The following is an 18,850-nucleotide window of genomic DNA, read 5'->3' as shown; positions in this document are numbered from 1 at the left end:
TTAAAGATAATGCTAAATTGTTTCTCTTCTACTTTGCAAGATTGACTGTGGGTCAAATTAACATGGAGTATATTTGCTTCTCAACTCTTAGTTTTTTGCTTATGCAAAACTCATTTAACACTAACACTTGTATATGTAAGGAACAGGGTCAATTAAAAAAAGTCTTACCCCTCATAATGGTGGGGGAGGGGTTAGTAATTGTAACCATTTGCTAGTTTGGAGAAGTTAGGTGTAGAGCAGTGGTTCTTTGCCAGAAGCACATATGAAACCCACTTGTGGAGCTTAACAACACAGTATCCATAAAAGTTAAAAATAAAAAAATACAGATGTCCTAGATAGACTGCATCAGAATATCCAGGCCTGTGGTTCCGGCACAGTTATATTTTCTAAAATATCACGGAAGAAGATACTGATGTGAATTTCTGGGTAAAGCCCACCATTCTAGAACTTTTCCGAGTGTTCAGTCATAAAGCACCAGGTAGCAGTGTAGAACTAGGATGACTATGGTATGGCTTACTGCCACTCTACCTTTTCAATCCCTGACCATGAAAGGTTTGTCACAGCATTTTGAGGAATGTTCCATCACTAGGACAATAACATGGAAAAGAGATGCCCCAGAAAGGGAAGAGAGAGTGAGTAGCTGCTGTGGCTGTCACCGAAGGACTTCCAGTGGATGTGGTGGGTTGTCATTGCCCAGGTCAGCCCGAAGGGGAGGTATATTTTGATAGGATGTGAATGGGGAAGAGGTCCAGGGTTCACAGAGAGTAGCCCATCAGCAGCTTCTACACAGGTGACCTTGAGGCTGTCGGGGAAATGTAGCTTTTGTTTTATTGCTTTTACCCCACCATTTTTTAGGACAGTTCTAATCTAGATTAGTTTGTATCTTTTAATCTTTTATGGTGTTCATTATTATGTCTGAATTCTGAAAAAATGCTGTTTATTATCCCCATTGCCTTAGCTGTGGGAGCCCACTTTTATAGCTGCCCCAACTTCTGGAATCTCCTCTAGCACAGTGCTTGTAGGGACATGTACATGGATCAGGCCACAGAGCATTTTATTTATGTGACTCTATTCAAACTTTTAAGTAAGAGTGGAGATGAGTGAATGTTCTAGCTTTCCAGAATGGGAAAGAAGATTCTGAAAATCAACAACAGCGAGCTGGATGTTCACCCTTGGCAACAATTGGCAAAAATTCTACAAATAATCATTTTAAACAGATGATTTTTAAGTACTTAGAAAAGAAACCAACCATTGGGAGTGTTATTGATACACTGTCTTGATGGAACCAAGGCCATATGACAGACCCTGGTAAAGACACCTGGGCCGAATGGTGGCAGTACACTTAGGTGGAGTTACAGCCTATGGATTTCAGGCTTAATGCTAGGAAGGGTGGTCACTAACATCTTGCTGTGTGGGGCCCTTCCTTTCCAGCATTTCTGATGCAATGCAGAGGAGCACATAGAAGACATGCATTTCCAATATATGAAAAACCCCATACTAGCCAATGTGTGCTAGGTGATGGGATCAGGGTTTGAAATGATCTTAACTGGGTAGGATATTGGAGCAAAACTAATAATATAAAATTGATACAGATAACAATTATCAGTTGTTATCAGTTGTTATCAGTAAAGGATAGGAGGTCTGTCTAAACGGATCCAAGCTTATTTGACCCAGTAATTGGATATGACTGATTAAAAAGTTAATATTCCCCTAGGCTGAATTAACAGAAGTATAACATAATTGCCAGACAAAATGTAACAGTAGCCCCATCTGAAGTGTTGTGTTCAAAGCCAGATGCCAAGTTTTAAGAGGGACATTAACAAACTGAAGAGAGTTCAGACACAGATAACTAGGTTAGTGAAGGGACTGCAGTTTGAGCAGTGATCAAAATAAATGCGGATCTTGTCTGAAGAAAAGATGACTAAAAAGGGACATGATGGACCCATCTTTGAATATTTGAAGTGCCTTTCTGTGGAGCAGGGATTCGATTTATTCTGTATAGCTCCCAAGGGTCAAATTAGGATAGATTGAAAGATTTTATGCTAATATATGTGAGAATTATCAAAAGTTGCAATTAAACATTATAGTCCCTTTTGCTGCTTGTACTCTTGGCTTTTTGACTCACTCTGTGTACCCAGTTCCACCTTATGCTGTCACTGATGATGAACTGGGGAAGTTATTCAAACTGATGATATGACAAGGTTGTGTATGTAATGTGACCTCAACTACGAAAAACAAAAATTATCTGTAGAAAAGAGGCTGGAAAGAAATACACCAAAGGTTTCAGTATCTGGGCTATCCGAAGAAAGGGATTATGCATGTCTTGTCTTCTTCCTTTCACTTGTCAATATTTTTCAAAAACCCAGAATGAACATGTATTACTTTTACAATTGGGAGAATTCTCAACAAGTTTTATTTTTGTTTGTATATGATGCCCTAGAGGATGGAGTTAGTGCTGAGTGGGTGAATAAAATGCCTGTCTGACACTGACTACTAACTTATTTCTTCTTCCACTAAGTTTTACATAAACATTTTAAGCAATTGGCCGCAACATTTAGTCCAAGTATAAAAGCAAGCAGCTGACAGCAGAAAACATCATATAAAGAATGCCATTTAAATGGTTATACAGGAGTCTAAAAACATAGTCATCATAGTGTTTCTTCAATTAAAGTCCTAAACAAGAACATTAATTGTGGATTCTGCTGCAAACTGAAAAAAATTTTGTTGCATGTTTGACAAAGAGCTGTCATCTCACTGGCATTTTGAAGTGGACACCTGTTTGTTTCAGGTATGTAAACACTGCAGTGGGAGTGATGAGTCCAGGTGTGTGTGGTCTGATTCTGGAGTCAGCTCTGCTATTTTGTAAGGAGTCAAGGGCAGATTCCCTGCCTCCTGTTGCCCAGGGAAGTAGAGGAACAGTGTCCATGTCCTGAGATTGCCACAGTGGCCTGCTTCTACCTAGCCCTCCTTGCCTGGTCTGCCCCCGCATTCTGGCCTGCGCCCCGTCTCCAGCGTGTTCATCCTTAGAGTGAGGCCGACCGGCTTGCTTCTCAGTTCCAAAACTATCATCGGTTCCCTGTTGCCCACAGAGTGAAACCCATTCTCTTGGTATGGCATAAAAGTCCTTCTGACTTCTCCAACCTTGACTTACATCACTTCTTCCCAAGTGCACTGTTCTCAAACTATGCAGAGCCTTTCCTTCTCCCATCATGCATGTGCCATTCTCACGGAACCTGGATGCCCTTTCTCCACCCCTTTCAGAAGCTGCTGTTCATCCTTCAGAACCCACCTCAAGAGCCACACCCTCTCTGGAGTCTTCCCCAGCTTCTCTTGAAGGAATGGTTCCTTCTTTGTGTCCCTGCAGCCTTTTCTTCATGCCTCTGTGTTAACACATGGCTATGAAACCTTCCCTGGCCCTTTAGCTAAACTTTTAATACCTCTTTTCTGTGTTTAATTTTTCTCTTGAGTGCTTGTCACTATCTCCTATGTTATATATTTCACTGATTCATCTTGTTTGTTGTCTAAGGACAAGGATGCTTGTCTGTCTATTCACTGATGTTCTGTCAGTTCTTGGGAAGGAGTCTGGCACATTGGAGATGCTAAGTCAGTGTGTGTTGAATGAATGGATTCTGTCATATTTATTTGCCGCTATGTCTGTGGTCTTATCAAATGCTGAGTCCGTTTGGTGCTTCATGCCTAGCTAGTACAGTGTCCTGGTAGACAGTAATACACAGTAAAAGTGTATTGCGTGAACTTGGGAGGAAATGGGCTCCTAAGTTGTTAGTGCTGCTCAGAGGGCAAAGGCCTAGTCACTGTGATTTGACCACAGTATGGCTCCTGCTACATTGTGGCATCTTGAATACTAACATTGCTTCTGGATTTGAGAAATCCCATAGCTACCTTTTGGCCTTGAGGGTACTAAGGAATTTGGCTTTGGGTTAATGTTGTGACTATAGTAGGGCCTACTGTAGGTAGGTGATACCCTGTAATCTGGTAGATTGCCGTGAGTAAGACTGCTTTCAGGATTCCTTCCAGGAGCACTTTGTGTTTAGGTGCTCTAGTGCATGAGAAAGATACCTTAATCCTCGTTCATTCAGGCATTCATGTCTTCATTCCAGAAACATTCACTGAGCACCATGGTGAATTTAATACTGTGCAAGGTGCACAATGCTATACCTTGAGGCCTGCACAGCCTCATAGGATATAGAGTTGAGTAATTGTGGTATAATATGACAAAGCCTACAGTGGTATGCATAGTGCTGTGAGAAGGAAGAAGACGTACAAGGGAGAAGACGATTATGCCAGTGTAGCAAGTCATAGAATGCTTTATAGAGGAGATGATACTTAAACCAACTCTTGAAGAATGGTAACAATTTTCTGGACAGGAAGGAAAAAGGAGCATATCAGGTGGAGAGTTTCCATATCTATATGGTACTTTTCTGTATCGCATGTATAACAATATGGAAAAGCACCATTTGTTATGAAGATGGTTGAATGATCGGTTGCAGCTGGAACATTGGGGGTTGACGGAGGAGTGGGGAACAGAAGAGGATGAGGCTGGAAGAAGAGCCAGCAGCGTTAAGAGTCTCATAAGTCACAGTTAGGCAGTATGCAAGTTACACAGACAATGACATATCCAATGTGATTTCAGGAAGAGAACTCTGGCTGCAGCGTGTGTGATGGGTTAGAGGCGGGAGAGACTGAAGTCAGGAAGCCCAACTAGGAAGTTATTTTAGTTTTCCAGGTAAGTGATAAGGGCCTTAATACAGTCATAGTGGAGACAGAAAAGAGGGGACAGCCATGAGAGATTTGGAGGGCTTGAGTGGCCATTTGGAGGATAGAGTTGAACAAACTTTCACTTGAAAGATAGGAGCTGCTCCCATTCATCGGAATAGACATTATATTATAGGAGAAGGAACATGTTGTAGATAAGCCCAATGGGGAAATTAGTCTGAAGGCATGGACTTACAACTCTACAACTACCACGTGGAAATGGCTCAGAAGCAGTTGGAAACCTGACTCTGAAGCTGCTGAAGTCATTAGCATATTGGTAGCACTAAAGACCACAGACATGAGCTGGGAAGAGTAGGTAACATAAAAAGATATGGGCTAAGGAGAGGACCCCGGGGGACATGGACACTTTTCCATGGTGCAGAGAGCGAGAAGAGCCTGTGGAGACAACCAAGTGGCAGCAGTGAAAGCGGGAGAAAATCTTTGGATAAAGGGCTGTGATGGAAGTCAGTAGGAGAGAAGAATCTCAAGAAGGAAGGGAGCGGACCATGGTGTGAAATGTTGCAAGTTTCAGTAAGATAAAGAATGAAAAGAGGCCATGGAGTGTGTGGCCAGGAGGAGGCTCACAGGAGCCCCAGTGATAACAGACTCCATGGAGATGTGAGTCCTTGGGTCTTTCTCGCAGTCCTCTTCCACCTTGCTCTTTCTGTAAAGATTCTGCAGCTTCCAGGCCTCAGCAAGCTGCTCTGCATTTATTCTTCTCCCCGTGGCTTTAAGCTACCCCCTTGGCTTTAGTCACTTCCATGCACATGAAATTGTATAGTTTCCACTGACTCTTTCATCTGAGCATGACAACAGCTGACAGGCAAAGCAGATGCTACCCTGGCCATGTTTTTTCCCCTAGTGCTACCTCTCTTTTGAGCCCCGGTTTCTCATTCCTTACTGCCTGCTGGAGATCCCTTGAATTTTCACCTGGCATCTCAGACTCATGGTCAAGCTGAAATTGTTCAACTCAATTTCCTCCCTCCCCCCAGTTCCTTCTTTTGGTGTTCTTGTTTCTCTTAATGGTGCCATTTTCTTCTCATCACCCTGGAGTCTCCTCTGTCTACCCATCACCACTTCTCTGTAGACTTCATCACATCTGCCTCATCCTTTCTAGTCATGTTGTCCTACCGTCATCCCCGGTGTCTGTCTCTTAGGCCCTGGCAATCTCCTTCAGCTAGGCCTCCCTGACTTCAGCGGCTCTCCCTTCTATTCTGTCTGTTCCCTAAGACATACCTGCAATCTTCTCATTCCCTTACTCAGAAACTCTCCTTTCCTACCTTATTGCACATTCCCTAGCCAGGTATTCACAGTCCTCACCACTCTGCTGCCATCTTATCTTCCCAGCATTGCTCTTTCCCCCCTCCCTTGTGTATACACCCCATGCTTTGGCTCCCATAAGCAGCTTGGTCTTCCTAAACAAGCCCTCTGCCTCCTCACCTGTGGACTTCTCGTGCAGCCATTTTGTCCCTCTAGAACATACATTCATCCCCACCCCATCTCTGCCATTTGCCCCCCATTCCTGTTAAAAATCGTTCCGAAGTATTCACTATAGAAAGCTAATGAAAAATAACATAAATGTCTGTGGGTCCACCACCCAGCTGAAGGAATCCCATCCTTTCCTCCCTCTTCACAGCAGAGGTAATCACCATCCAAAAGTTAGTATTTCTCACTCCTGGTCATTTCACACATCCCTTTTTAAAATAGAATGGAATATAGGAAATGTGGAGGAAGCTAAAGGAATGGGGGCTTTTAAGGCTTCCAGTTGAGCAGATCATAACCCTTGGGCAGTATAATTTGGCTCTAGGTTCAGGACTGCTGGCAGGGTGAGAAACATGTTGGATATAGAGTTTTCATTTTCTGAAGACAAGTCAGAAACAGCACATTCTTCCTGGATTAAAGTCAAGGACAAATTTGTTGTTTGGCTTTTCTCTAAAAGATAGTGACACAGTGATTCAATTCTTCAGGCAGTGTATTACCCAAAGATTCTTGAATCCTTTTCAATTTGATGGCTCTTTTGTTGATTCTCTATAAAGATGGAGCATACAGTGTTAACTTTTAGTTGGTAAAGGTGCTTCTGTGAAGAACTATATAATGTGGCCTACTTTGTTTTTCTGATGAGTTGCCAGTGCAAAGGTAATATTTGGAGAATCAAGACGAGTGGGCAGTTTACATGTCTGTCAAACTCTGTCTCAAATACCTGGTTGTGAAATGGCTTTCAGATGGGTGCTGGGTGTCGTGCCATCTAAGAGCTGGGCATGGAACAAATGCGGCAGTACTCAGGTTTCCTCATCTCTATTGGTGGCTGTCATTGGATCTGTAAGCCTTGGATACTACCAGGAAGGGAGGCAGAGTTTACCTTTCAGTGTGAGCATTTCAAAGCCAGACCTATATTCTTTTTCAGAGGGAAGGCCAGTGCACTTAATTACAAGCACAACCAAAAAGGATTCCTGTAGTATTTTTTCCTTGAAGAAAAAAAAAAAAAAAAAAAAAAAAGCATTGGAAACTTTTCAAGACTGTCCTTTTCAGGTCCTTCTCTCTAGTGGATTTGGCACCTCTTTTCATTTTATAGTAGGTGAAATAATGCTAAATAGACTATAATAAAACACCCTAGTCTGTCCATAAATCAGAACATCAGTGGGAGCATAGGATCCATGCTATAGGTATTATTTTAAACTTCTAGTCTTAAATCATCTTCTTATATTGCTGCTGCAAAATGAATGCTTTCTTCACGTTAAAAAAAAAAAACAAACAAACCTAATTCCTGCCAATACCCTTGGTTCCTTTGTCCGTTGTCCCCATGCTAATCCCCAAACTTTAGGGTCTGTAAGCTACTAAGCCCTGATGTTGAAAGTCACATAACAGGTTTAATTAATTAGTTCCACTACAAGTTCAGGCTTTTAGAAAGGGTCTCATCGCTGCTTTGGCAATTCCTTCTGTCTCAGATTGACTTCTCACTACACCTTCCACCACTACAGTGACAAACCTTTCATGCTTTTTAGCTGACCTCATCTCTTGTTCTGTTGAAAAGTCCCCTTGTCACCACCTAAGGAGGTCTACCTTCACCCATCTTTTCTTCCTTCCCTCCCATCTGAGAGGAAGGAATCAGACATCTTATTTTCCAAAGTGAATCCTATTCTTTTTTTTTTTTTTTGAGACGGAGTCTCGCTCTGTCGCCCAGGCTGGAGTGCAGTGGCACAATCTCTGCTCACTGCAAGCTCCGCCTCCCGGGTTCACGCCATTCTCCTGCCTCAGCCTCTCCGAGTAGCTGGGACTACAGGCGCCCGCCACCACGCTCGGCTAATTTTTTTGTATTTTTAGTAGAGTCGGGGTTTCATCGTGGTCTTGATCTCCTGACCTCGTGATCCGCCTGCCTCGGCCTCCCAAAGTGCTGGGATTACAAGCGTGAGCCACCGCGCCTGGCCGAATCCCATTCTTTAAACCTTTCTCCTCTGGAGTCTTAGTTCCCCATTGGTTATTCTGTGTCTTACATTTTTGGTTTTCATCATTTTTGATTCTCCTTCCCCCCGCTCTGTGAATCTGCTCAACTTCCTTCCCTTCCCTCCCTTCCCTCCCCCACCCCTCCCCCTCCCCCCCCCCCCCCTCCCCCTCCCCCCTCCCCTCCCCTCCCCTCCCTTCCATTTTGAGACGTCTCTGTTGCCCAGGTTGGAGTGCAGTGGCATAATCTCGGCTCACTGCAGCCTCCACCTCTTGGGTTCAAGAGATTCTTCCACCTCAGCTTCCCGAGTAGCTGGGATTACAGACATGCACCACCACACCCAGTTAATTTTTGTATTTTTAGTAGAGACATTGTTTCATTATGTAGGCCAGGCTGGTCTTGGACTCCTGACCTCAAGTAATCTGCCCACCTCAGCCTCCCAAAGTGCTTGGATTACAGGCGCGAGCCACTGTACCCAGCCTTGCCCAAGTATCTTTATTTGAAAACACCTTCTTGTATTCCTGCTACCACTGATACTATCATCCTCTTTCTTCCCCTTATTGGACAAACTTCCTTAAAAATTAGTCCACACATGCTGCTTCCACTTCCATACTATTGACTCCTTACTTCTTGTGGCCTGGCTTCTGTTCTGTATTGAAACTACTTTACTGCTCAATTCCAGTGGCCTTGGTTGAGTTCTTGACTTTTAAATTTCTATGCAGGGATTGATTCTGTTGACTGCTCCTTCCTTTATCCTTTTCCCTATACCTTCTTGGCTCTCCTCTCATTTCTGCCTTTTGCCTTCTATGCGGCTCATTTTTTCTTTCCTACCTCCTAAATATTATTTTCCCCAGAGTTCTGTCCTCACCCTCTTTTTTCTCCATTGTCAGTTGCTTTCCAACTAATTGTCTAGCTCCAGTTCCAATCTTTCATTCTGTATTCATTGAATATCTGAGAGTCCAGTATGTGTTAAGCACTATGCCAGGTGCTAGGATATGATGGTGAGCACAGCAGACACAGTTTCTCCCTCACGAAGCTTATAGTTCTCATGGGATTGATAAACATTCTTCTGATAATCACGCCAATATATAATAACAAGCTGTGATCAGTGTTGCATGGGAGTAGTACAGGGGCACAATAGTTTCAGGAGCCTGAGAAATTGTCCTGAGAAAATGATGCTTGACCTGGGGTCTGAAGAATACATATAAGTTCCCTAGATGTGAGGCAGGGGCTGGGGAGGTGAGAAGAAGCTGAGAGAACAGCATATGAGAGGACCTGAGACCAAAGGAAGCATGAAAGATGACAGTATGGCTGAGTTGGGGGAGAATGGCAAGAGATGAGGTAAGAGAGGTAGATAGTGGCCAGATGTCCTCGGCCTTGCCCACCTTGTTCAGGATTTGGAGTTTTTATTTTTTCATTTATTCATTGGATTGATTGATTGGAGACAGGGTCTCACTGTTGTCCAGGCTGGAGTGCAGTGGTGCAATCATAGCTCACTGCAGCCATGACCTCCTGAGCTCAAGCAGTCCTCCCACCTCAACTTCCTGAGTAGCTGGGACTAGAGCTGCACACTACCATGGCCAGCTAATTTTTTTTTTTTTTGTAGAGATAGGGTCTTGCTGTGTTGCCCAGGCTGGTCTCAAACTCCTTGGCTCAAGCGATCTGCCTGCCTCTGCCTCCCAAAGTGCTGGGATTGCAGGCATAAGCCACCATGCCCAGCCCTTTAGTTTTTAATTGACAAAAATTGTGTATCTCATGTGCAACGTGTTTTGAAATACATACACATTGTAGAATGAGTCAATCAAGCTACTTAACATAAGCATGGCCTCACATACGTATTTTGTGTGGTCAGAACATTTAGAATTTACTCTCAGCAATTTTCCAGTACACAATAGTTGTTAGTTGTAGTCACCATGTTGTACAGTAGATCTCTGGAACTTACTCCTTCTATTAACTGAAATTTTGTCTCCTTTGACCAACATCTCCCCATTGCCTTCCCCAGGATGATGATGATGATGAAGATGATGATGATGATTATTATTAGTAGTAGTAGTAGTATTATTATTTTTGAGACGAAGTCTTGCTCTTGTCCCCCAGGCTAGAGGGCAATGGTGCGATCTCAGCTCACTGCAACCTCCGCCTCCTGGGTTCAAGCAATTCTCCTGCCTCAGCCTCCCGAGTAGCTGGGATTACAGGCATCTGCCACCACGCCCAGCTGATTTTTGTATTTTTAGTAGAGACAGGGTTTCACCATGCTGGCCAGGCTGGTCTCGAACTGACCTCAGGTGATCCACCCGCCTCGGCCTCCCAAAGTGCTGGGATTACAGGCATGAGCCACCACGCCTGGTCAGGATTTGAGTTTTTAGAGTTCAGCAATGAGAAGCTTTTGAAGCTTTTCACACCACTTTCGAAGTGGTGTGAGCCAAGGAGTGATAACATCAGATGTGCTCTTCTAAAAGATCACCCTGGCTACTCTAGGGGGAATAATAGTAGATTTTGAGACCACTGCAACCACGGCAGTGGCCTGGAGAAGTTGCTGGTAGAATTGGAGTGGTTAGCAGAGTTGAGATTGATTTAAGAGGTAGACATAGGAGACTGGCTTAAGGATACTGGAGAAGGGGATGCCAGGGGTGACTCCTAGGTTTCTAGCTTTTGTAACCAGCCACTGAGATAGGGAACTTTGGAGAATAATGTAGTTTGGAGAGAGAACTGCATTTAGTTCTGAACATTTTGTGTTCGAGGTACCCTTGGGATCTTGTCAGCTCTGTATATCCAGCCATCTCCTGGATATCTGTACTTGGTTCATTTATCATAATCTCAAACCCAGAGTTTCTAAAACTGGCCATGTTCATCTTTCTCTAAAACCCCCTCCTGTGTTCTTCACATCTTTTGGTGGTACCACCACTGTTTATCCCCGAGATCTGGGCCCAAAGCTGATTCGTCTTTGAGTCTTCCCCAGTGGCTAGTCTCTTTTGCTTTCTACCTCGGTCCTTCTCCACTTCCAGATCCTCATAGCCTCTCACTTGTACTGAAGTGTTGGCTTTCATGGTTTTGAGGAGTGGGTGTAGCCCACTTCTTGCTAGTCCAGAGTGCTCAGTGCTGCCAGATGAATCTTCATAAAGCACCAGTTAATCATGGCATTCCTGTTCTCCAGAAGCATCCTTTAGATCTCAGTCTGCCTGATCCTAGCCCTGTGGTACTCCCCAGGAAATTCCCATCACCGTCGCTGAAACCTGGCCTACATTTTTTTAAAATAAACTCTCCATGCTTTTCCCACATGTGCAGCTGATGTGACTCTTGTTTCTCAAATGCCAATCTCCAGTTGCTTTTGATCCATTCTTTAAGGATCATTTTTAATGTAGTCATTGCCACAGAACCTTCATGCTATTTAATCATCAGATATGACTTGCCCTCCTTTCACCTCCCCTTCCACTTTGTGTGGACTTTTCCTATGGCTCTTGGCACTAGCAACCTGGCATTGTAGTTACTTGAGTCCATTGTCTTATCTCCCAGATAGATCTAGGCCCCGAACTCCATATGGGCAACTCTGCGTCTTAACTTCATGAACCCTAGGGCCCAGTAGAGTTTCTGTTACTTAGTATATGAGACAGACAGACAGAGAGAGAGAGAGAAAGAAAGAATGCATTGTTTTAGCTTATTTAACTCCCCTACTTACATGTCAATTACTTTAGGTAGTTAGAAGTACAAGGCATAGACTTTTGAGTTAGAATGGGCCTTTGAAAATCCTTAAATATTTAATGATATTTAGATACTGATGACTCAGGTATCCAGAGAGTTCAGCTAATTTGCCTATTCCTGGATCTTCCAGTTTGGCCTGCTGGGTTATCTGATCTTGAATGTGTCATTCAGGGAGAATGTGGCAAATAGCCTCATTAGACGGTGGTTGCCTTTGGTCAGAAGCTGGCTGGTTCTCCTCAGTGTCCTGTTTTCTTTTTTCTGTGTAGAGCCAGGGCTCTTTGAGCTATACAGTTTCCTCTGTACAGAGACAAAGAGTAGCGAGGCATTAGCTCACTTTGAATTCTTCCACTTTTTTCAAACATCCTTGCTTCCATGTTGATACTAGAGTATCAGACTTATTTAGTGTCTATTCTCTGTATTTTAGGTATAAATTTGACATTTAAGAATACAATTCACAGACACTCAAATCTCAACATAGTATATCTAAGCATAACAGACTGATACTATGTTTTAAATAACTGCACTGTATTGATAAGTAAATACATGAAAATTTGCTGCTTATATACGTACACTGTTACTGAGTAGTATTTTTCTCTTTGGGCATTTAGGTTTCAGTCATGTCATGAGGTGTCTTACCCCGTGACATTGCTCCTTATAGGTACAAACAGTAAGATCTGTTAGATGCTTGCTAGAGCATACTGATCCGCTATATTTGAAGAGCACAATTACATCTTCCAAATACTAAGATATTCTTTGCCGTAATAATAATAACTTCCATTGTTTTCTAGCTACTGTCATCAGGCACGACGCCAGGTACTTTAAACTCATTTTCTGTAATCATCTCTACTTTCAGATAAATGTGACTGAGCGATAGTAACTCACCACTGTTATCAGCTAGTAAATGTCAGGATTCAGATTGAGCCAGTTTTGTCCACCTTAAGAGCTTGTACTATTTTCTCTACATTATGATAATTATACTTGTACACTTTTTTGCTTTTTTTTATTTTGAAATAATTATGAGCTCATAGAACTTGCAAAAATAGAAGAGGTCCTTTGTATCTATTACTGAGTTCCCCACAATAACTATATCCCTTTATCAAAACCAGGAAGTGGATTGGCACAACTAGACTGACCATACTTGAATTTCAGCAGTATTTTTCATGCACTCACTTTTTGTGTGCTTTTGCGCACAGTTCTGTAGCATTTGATCCCAGGTAACCACCATCAATAATCAAGACAAGGAACTGTTCTGTCACCACAAAAGAACTCGCTCGTGCTGCCCCTTTAGAGTCGCACTGTCCCTCCCCTCAACCTCTGCAACCACTTCTCTGTGTTCCCTCTCTACAATTTTGTCATTTCAAGCACATTATATAAAAGGAATCATATAACACCTTACCTTTTAAGATTCGCATTTCTCAGCCAAGTGTGGTGGCCCATGCCTGTAATCCCAGCACTCTGGGAGGCTGACGCAGGTGGATGGCTTGAGCCTCAGAAGTTCAAGACCAGCCTGGGCTACATGGTGAAATCCCACCTCTACAAAAGTACAAAAATTAGCCAGGTGCGGTGGCATGTACCTGTAGTCCCAGCTACTTGGGAGGCTGAGGTGAGAGGGCTACCTGAGCCCAGGGAGGTTGAGGCTGCATTGAGATCACACCACTGTACTTCAGCCTGGGTGACGAGTGAGGTCCTGTCTCAAAAAACAAGAAAAAGATTGGTGATTTTCATTCCACGTGATGCCCTTAAGATTCTTCCAGGTTCCATGTATCCATAGTTCATTCATTTTTCTTGCTGAGTGGTATTCCATGGTACAGATGCTCACAGCCTTACACTTTTTGAATTTCTAGATAACCTATGAGCTGCATTTATATTTTATGAATAACTGCTTATTTTCTGTATTGTATTTTAATATAAAAGGACAGGAGCAGTGGCTCACACATGTAATCCCAATACTTTGGGAGGCCAAGGCAGGAGGATTGCTTGAGCCCAGGAGTTTGAGACCAGTCTGGACAACATAGTGAGACCCCCCCGCCCCATCTCTACAAAAAATACGAAATAATTAGCTGGGCGTGGTGGCATGCATCTGTGGTCTCAGCTACTCCCAGCTACTTGGGAGGCTGATGTGAGAGGATCACTTGAGCCCAGGAGTGTGAGACCAGCCTGGACAACATAGTAAGACTCTGTCTCTACAAAAAACTTTTAAAAAATTTGGCTGGGCATGGTGGCTCATGCCTATAATCCTAGAACTTTGGGAGGCCGAGGCGGATGTATTACCTGAGGTCAGGGGTTTGAGACCAGCCTGGCCAACATGGCAAAACCCTGTCTCTACTAAAAATACAAAAATTAGCCAGGCATGGTGGCACATGCCTGTAATCCCAGCTACCCCGGAGGCTGAGGCAGGAGAATTGCTTGAACCTAGGAGGCGGAGGTTGCAGTGAGCTGAGATCGTGCCACTGCACTCCAGCCTGGGTGACAGAGTGAGACTCATCTAAAAAAAAAAAAAAATTAACTGTGGCTGGTGGTGTGTGCCTGTGGTCTCAGCTACTTGGGAGGCTGAGGTGGGAGGATCCCTTGAGCCTGGGATGTCGAGGCTGCAGTGAGCCACTGTACTCCAGCCTGAGCAACAGAGCAAGAACCTATCTCTTAAAAAAAAAAAAGAGGGGAGAAAGGAAAGAAAAACTTTATTTGTAGCCCCAAAGGTTTTTAAAGAACAAAAAACCAAATACCCCTTAAAAATTTTTTTCTTTATTTTTCAAACTCATCTATCACAACATGAAAGAAAATTTTGGATTAAAAATGGTGTAGCCCTTCATGTCTTTGTCCCTGTAAATAGATATTTCATGTTATTGTAGTCACCGTGTATGTTATATGCTGCTTTTTCCCACTTAAACTTACTTTTCCATGTACCATAATTATTTTAATAACTGTATACTTGTTCCAGTGAGTTGACTATAATTTTTTCTACCCTGTTATCTACCTCTAGCTCCATTGAACATCTTCCTTCTGTTAAGTGATAGCCATAAGTTCTTAGTAGCGAAATTATTGGATCAAAGAGCAGGACAATTTTTATGGCACTTCTAATGTGTGTTTTCAGGCATTGCCTTGAATCTCAACCCTGCCCTATACTTACTAAACAAGTTATTGAAGCTTTGAAAAACTCAGGAAATGGGGATACTTCACCTATGTCCTGGAATGGTTGTGAGGATAAAATGAGATGATGCGTGCAAAGCCCGTATTGTAGTACCTGGCACAGAAGAGAGATATTTCCTACATGGCAGCTGCTGTGATGATCTCCTGGTGATGACTGTGCTATTACTTGACTAACATGATTCCATCATGCCAGCAGTCTTCTAGACCACTTGCACCCAGCGTTGGATAGCAAATGATGGAGAAGCCTTGCTGTGCATTAAAGCCCTTCTGCTTTGGGAAATGCACCCATGCCAGAGACAAGCACCATTTCCAGATGCTTGGTCTCTAGCGGGGGAATACAGATGTGTAAATTGGTGGTAACAAGGCAGAGTGAAGCAAGTGGTTAACAGCAGTCTGAATCAAGTGCTATGGAACTTCCGAGGAAAAAGTGATGAATTCTGCCTGATCTAATTGGGAAGCAAGGCCTCATTAGAGGTGATGCTTGCTGAGCCAAGGCGAAAGTCATGGGGACAATTTTGGTAGTTGGGAAAGACAGATCATTCTAGGCAAAGGGAACACCCTGAGCAAAGCACATGGCTTGATCGTAGATGAAGCATGTGAAGAATGAAGAAGTTTACTTAGTTGGAGTGCAGAATATCGTGGGAGAGAATCCTACAGAAACAGGCTGGAAGTGACATCACGGACGTCCTGGAAATGTGTACCTAGGAGTTTAGTTTTTACTCCAGAGGCAGTGCACAATGGCAAATGTTTGGGGATGCATTTTGATTGCATAATTGACTGTTTTAATGCTTGCTGTGTCGTGTGATCTGTATCATATTTTCGTTCATAAAGTGCTAAAAGGGCCAAAGTAAAATCACTCTGAAAGCATATGGTTGTTTTTGTATGTTTTTTGATGTTTTAATTATACTGACAGAAATACTGACTATTGTATTTTTGTCCATTACAGGATTCTGCTCTAATACTTGATGTTCCTCTGGGTGTGATCTCGAGAATTGAGAAAATGGGAGGCGCGACAAGTAGAGGAGAAAATTCCTATGGTCTAGATATTACTTGTAAAGTAAGAGATTCGATACTTTCTTATGCAAAGAACAAGGCACGTTAGTGTTGAATGATAGTAGACAATTAATGTGGATTTGAAGAAAAAAATCAAAATCTCATGTTCATCTAAGGCCCTGGAAAATGGTTCTTCCCTTAAGAACAGGCTTTTCAAAAGTGCCTGGAAAATAGTGTCCACGTGAGGGACCCACTGCAATCACCAAATACAAGGACTCGAGGAACTGGTCAGTTTGTTAGCTTGACTGAGTGGGAAGAGAACTTTATAGATAAAATTTCTTAAACCACTTTAGTTTTTGCTCCAGCTTACTCCTGGCGCCCCTTCATGTCATGTGTTACCATGAAGGAAGGAGGAATAGAAGAGATTTTGCCCTCTATTAACAGGATGTGTCCTTACCTCTAATAACCTTCGTAACTTTTGCTTAGGTCATTTTCAGAGGTACATTTTGCTATGATAGTAACCATGTCTTGAGCATTTGTGTCCATCCGAACACATGCTAGGTGCTTTGCATTTGATCCTCAAGTACAACCCTCTGAGATGGGTGTATTGTAGGGAGCCTGAGGCTCCAAAGAGTTGGGTAACTTTGCTAAGATAATTTCTGAAGGCTGGGACCCAGAAGGTGGGGATGTGTTCAAGTGTCTCAGGTGACTGTGAACCACTAGTCCAGTGCAGGGCTTTGCAGACTTTTTCTGTGAAGGGCTCAGTAGCAAATATTTTAGGCTTTGTGGGCCACATCAGATTTCTGTTGTGTATTCTTCTTTGTGTGTTTTCAACCCTTTTGAAGTGTTTAAAAAAAAAAAAAAAAAGTCAATCTGAAGACCTGGGCTGAAGTTTGCTGGCCCCTGGCCAATCCAAGTCGTTCATTGTATTGATAGGGAAGTGAGGCCTTTGCTGTGTGAGATTACTTGCCTTGTGTTGCCTAGGGAGCCAGCGAAAGAGCCAGAACCAAAAACTAAGTCTCCTTTTTCTAGTCTCATACACTGCGATTTCTCAAAACCAACATTGTGTGCTTATATTTGGATTATGCCACAATATGGTGTTTTTCTTTCCAGTTTATAAAAGATCAAGACTCGTTTTTTCTATCAGAAACTAAAGGATAATGCCATTATTAAATCTTAACTGAAATTCACCACTACCATCCACCTCAGCTTTTTTTTGGTGGTGTTTTAATTCGAGCTGCCTTAATGCTTTATCTATTATCCCAGCTACTGTCTACCCTTTGGGGCCTAGAAACATGGGAATTTACTTTGAAGGAAGACTTTTGTATTTTGCATAAAAGGATTTATGGGAGTAGAGTTTAATATTAGAGTACTCAAGGGAAAATGGGGTTGCTATATTGACAGTTTTGAGGTGACTTTCATTCTTACAGGGTTTAAAAAAACCTATTTTCTGCCTTATAATAGGAAAAACTTGTACTTAAATATCAATCCCCCCAAAATTAATGAGACAAAGCACATTTTCACCCTTGACTATTCACGAACAAAAGGCGTAGGAACAACTCACCAAGCATAATTCTGAAATGTTACATATGTATATTTTTTGGAGTTAGCATGAGCCCAAAGGTGATGGCTTAGAACAATGTTGTAGCACAACCTTGTAACTAAATTATCTCCCCAGAAACACTGACGTCACAGAGTCATATTCCATTTTCTCAGTAACAAACCTGACATTGATACAAAGGAAATCTGCTGCGGTGAGATAAAAGACTCACTGTCCTGTCTCTCATAGGTCAGCTTTCGCCTGCAGTCAATAACCATGATACAACCGCATTTCTCTCTTGAAACAAGTAGTTACAACTCCTATAAATTTGGCTATGCCAGCAATGCACATAGAGATTTCTGCTTGCCAGTAGCAACTTTCCCACGGTAGATACAAGGCCCAGAGGATGTTGTCCAGCAGCAGGAGAAAGGTAGTTCTGAATATGCAAATTCTTACCCTGCAGGCCCCATACCAGCCCCTGGTGCCTGTGTGGAGTCTTTCAAACAAAAAAAAAAAAAGCAAAGTAAAACCATACCACCACAAAGCCTTCTCTTTCCTTCCCCACCTCACTCCCATGTACTCGCCTTAAAGACATAGTGTGGCATTTTGAAGTCAGCAGTGATGTGTGCTGTTTCTTTAGAAATGATGCCTCAGTAAATCAACTCTTCAGAGTCATTGCAGCAGGGATATGTATTTTTCAACTCTTACTATAGTGAGGCTTGGAACATCACCATATGACCCGGCTGTTAAAAAGGCTGAGGGTCTCACTAGGAGACTCTTAGCCCATGTGGATCTTTCCCTGATGAGTCAAACTCTGAGGAAACCAGGTGGAACTTACCAGTTAGTCTGTGCTCCTATTTCTGTTACAGATTTGGTGATCTGCCACCTGTGAGTCATTTGCCTTTTCTACTTCAGTTTTGTTGGCAAGAAATAATATTCTGTCTTTAATTGCATCTTAATCAGATGGCAAAAAGAAGTTACTTGAATCACTTGTGCTTTGGCACATTAAAAGTAGCTGTTTGAATCACTGATAGATCAGAATAAATATTCATGTAGAGATGGTCTAATTTCTGGCCAAGCAGTGAAGAGAACGATGTTACAGAGTTAGCGTCTGACTTGCGGCTGTTAGGAAGAAAGTTCGGCTGTTAGGAAGAAAGTTCGTCACAGGGCCTGAGCCCTGAGAGTACTCAGCTCTCCAGTATTGCGCTTGTGGCTGGTCGTAAACCCTTTTAATGCATATCATCCCATTGAAATGATTA

The 18,850-nt window shown here is 42.7% G+C and overlaps 1 protein-coding gene across 9 annotated transcripts in view; it reads left to right on the top strand.

The window, feature by feature from the left end:
• MTM1 (myotubularin 1) overlaps positions 1 to 18,850 on the top strand; it is a 125,568-nt gene that overhangs the window by 51,758 nt on the left and 54,960 nt on the right. For 7 of the 9 annotated variants that reach the window (XM_058441594.1, XM_058441598.1, XM_032757788.2 and 4 more), the window contains exon 5: positions 16,005 to 16,115. In XM_058441594.1, the coding sequence (XP_058297577.1) occupies positions 16,005 to 16,115 (111 nt within the window). Of the gene's footprint in view, positions 1 to 373; positions 633 to 2,768; positions 2,789 to 16,004; positions 16,116 to 18,850 lie in introns of those variants that run through there. The other 2 variants (XM_058441596.1, XM_058441597.1) reach the window with 2 other exon arrangements.

This window comes from Hylobates moloch, unplaced genomic scaffold, assembly GCF_009828535.3.
Source record: "Hylobates moloch isolate HMO894 unplaced genomic scaffold, HMol_V3 SCAFFOLD_7, whole genome shotgun sequence".
Lineage (NCBI taxonomy): Eukaryota > Metazoa > Chordata > Mammalia > Primates > Hylobatidae > Hylobates > Hylobates moloch.
This window is presented reverse-complemented; position numbering and strand designations above follow the sequence as displayed.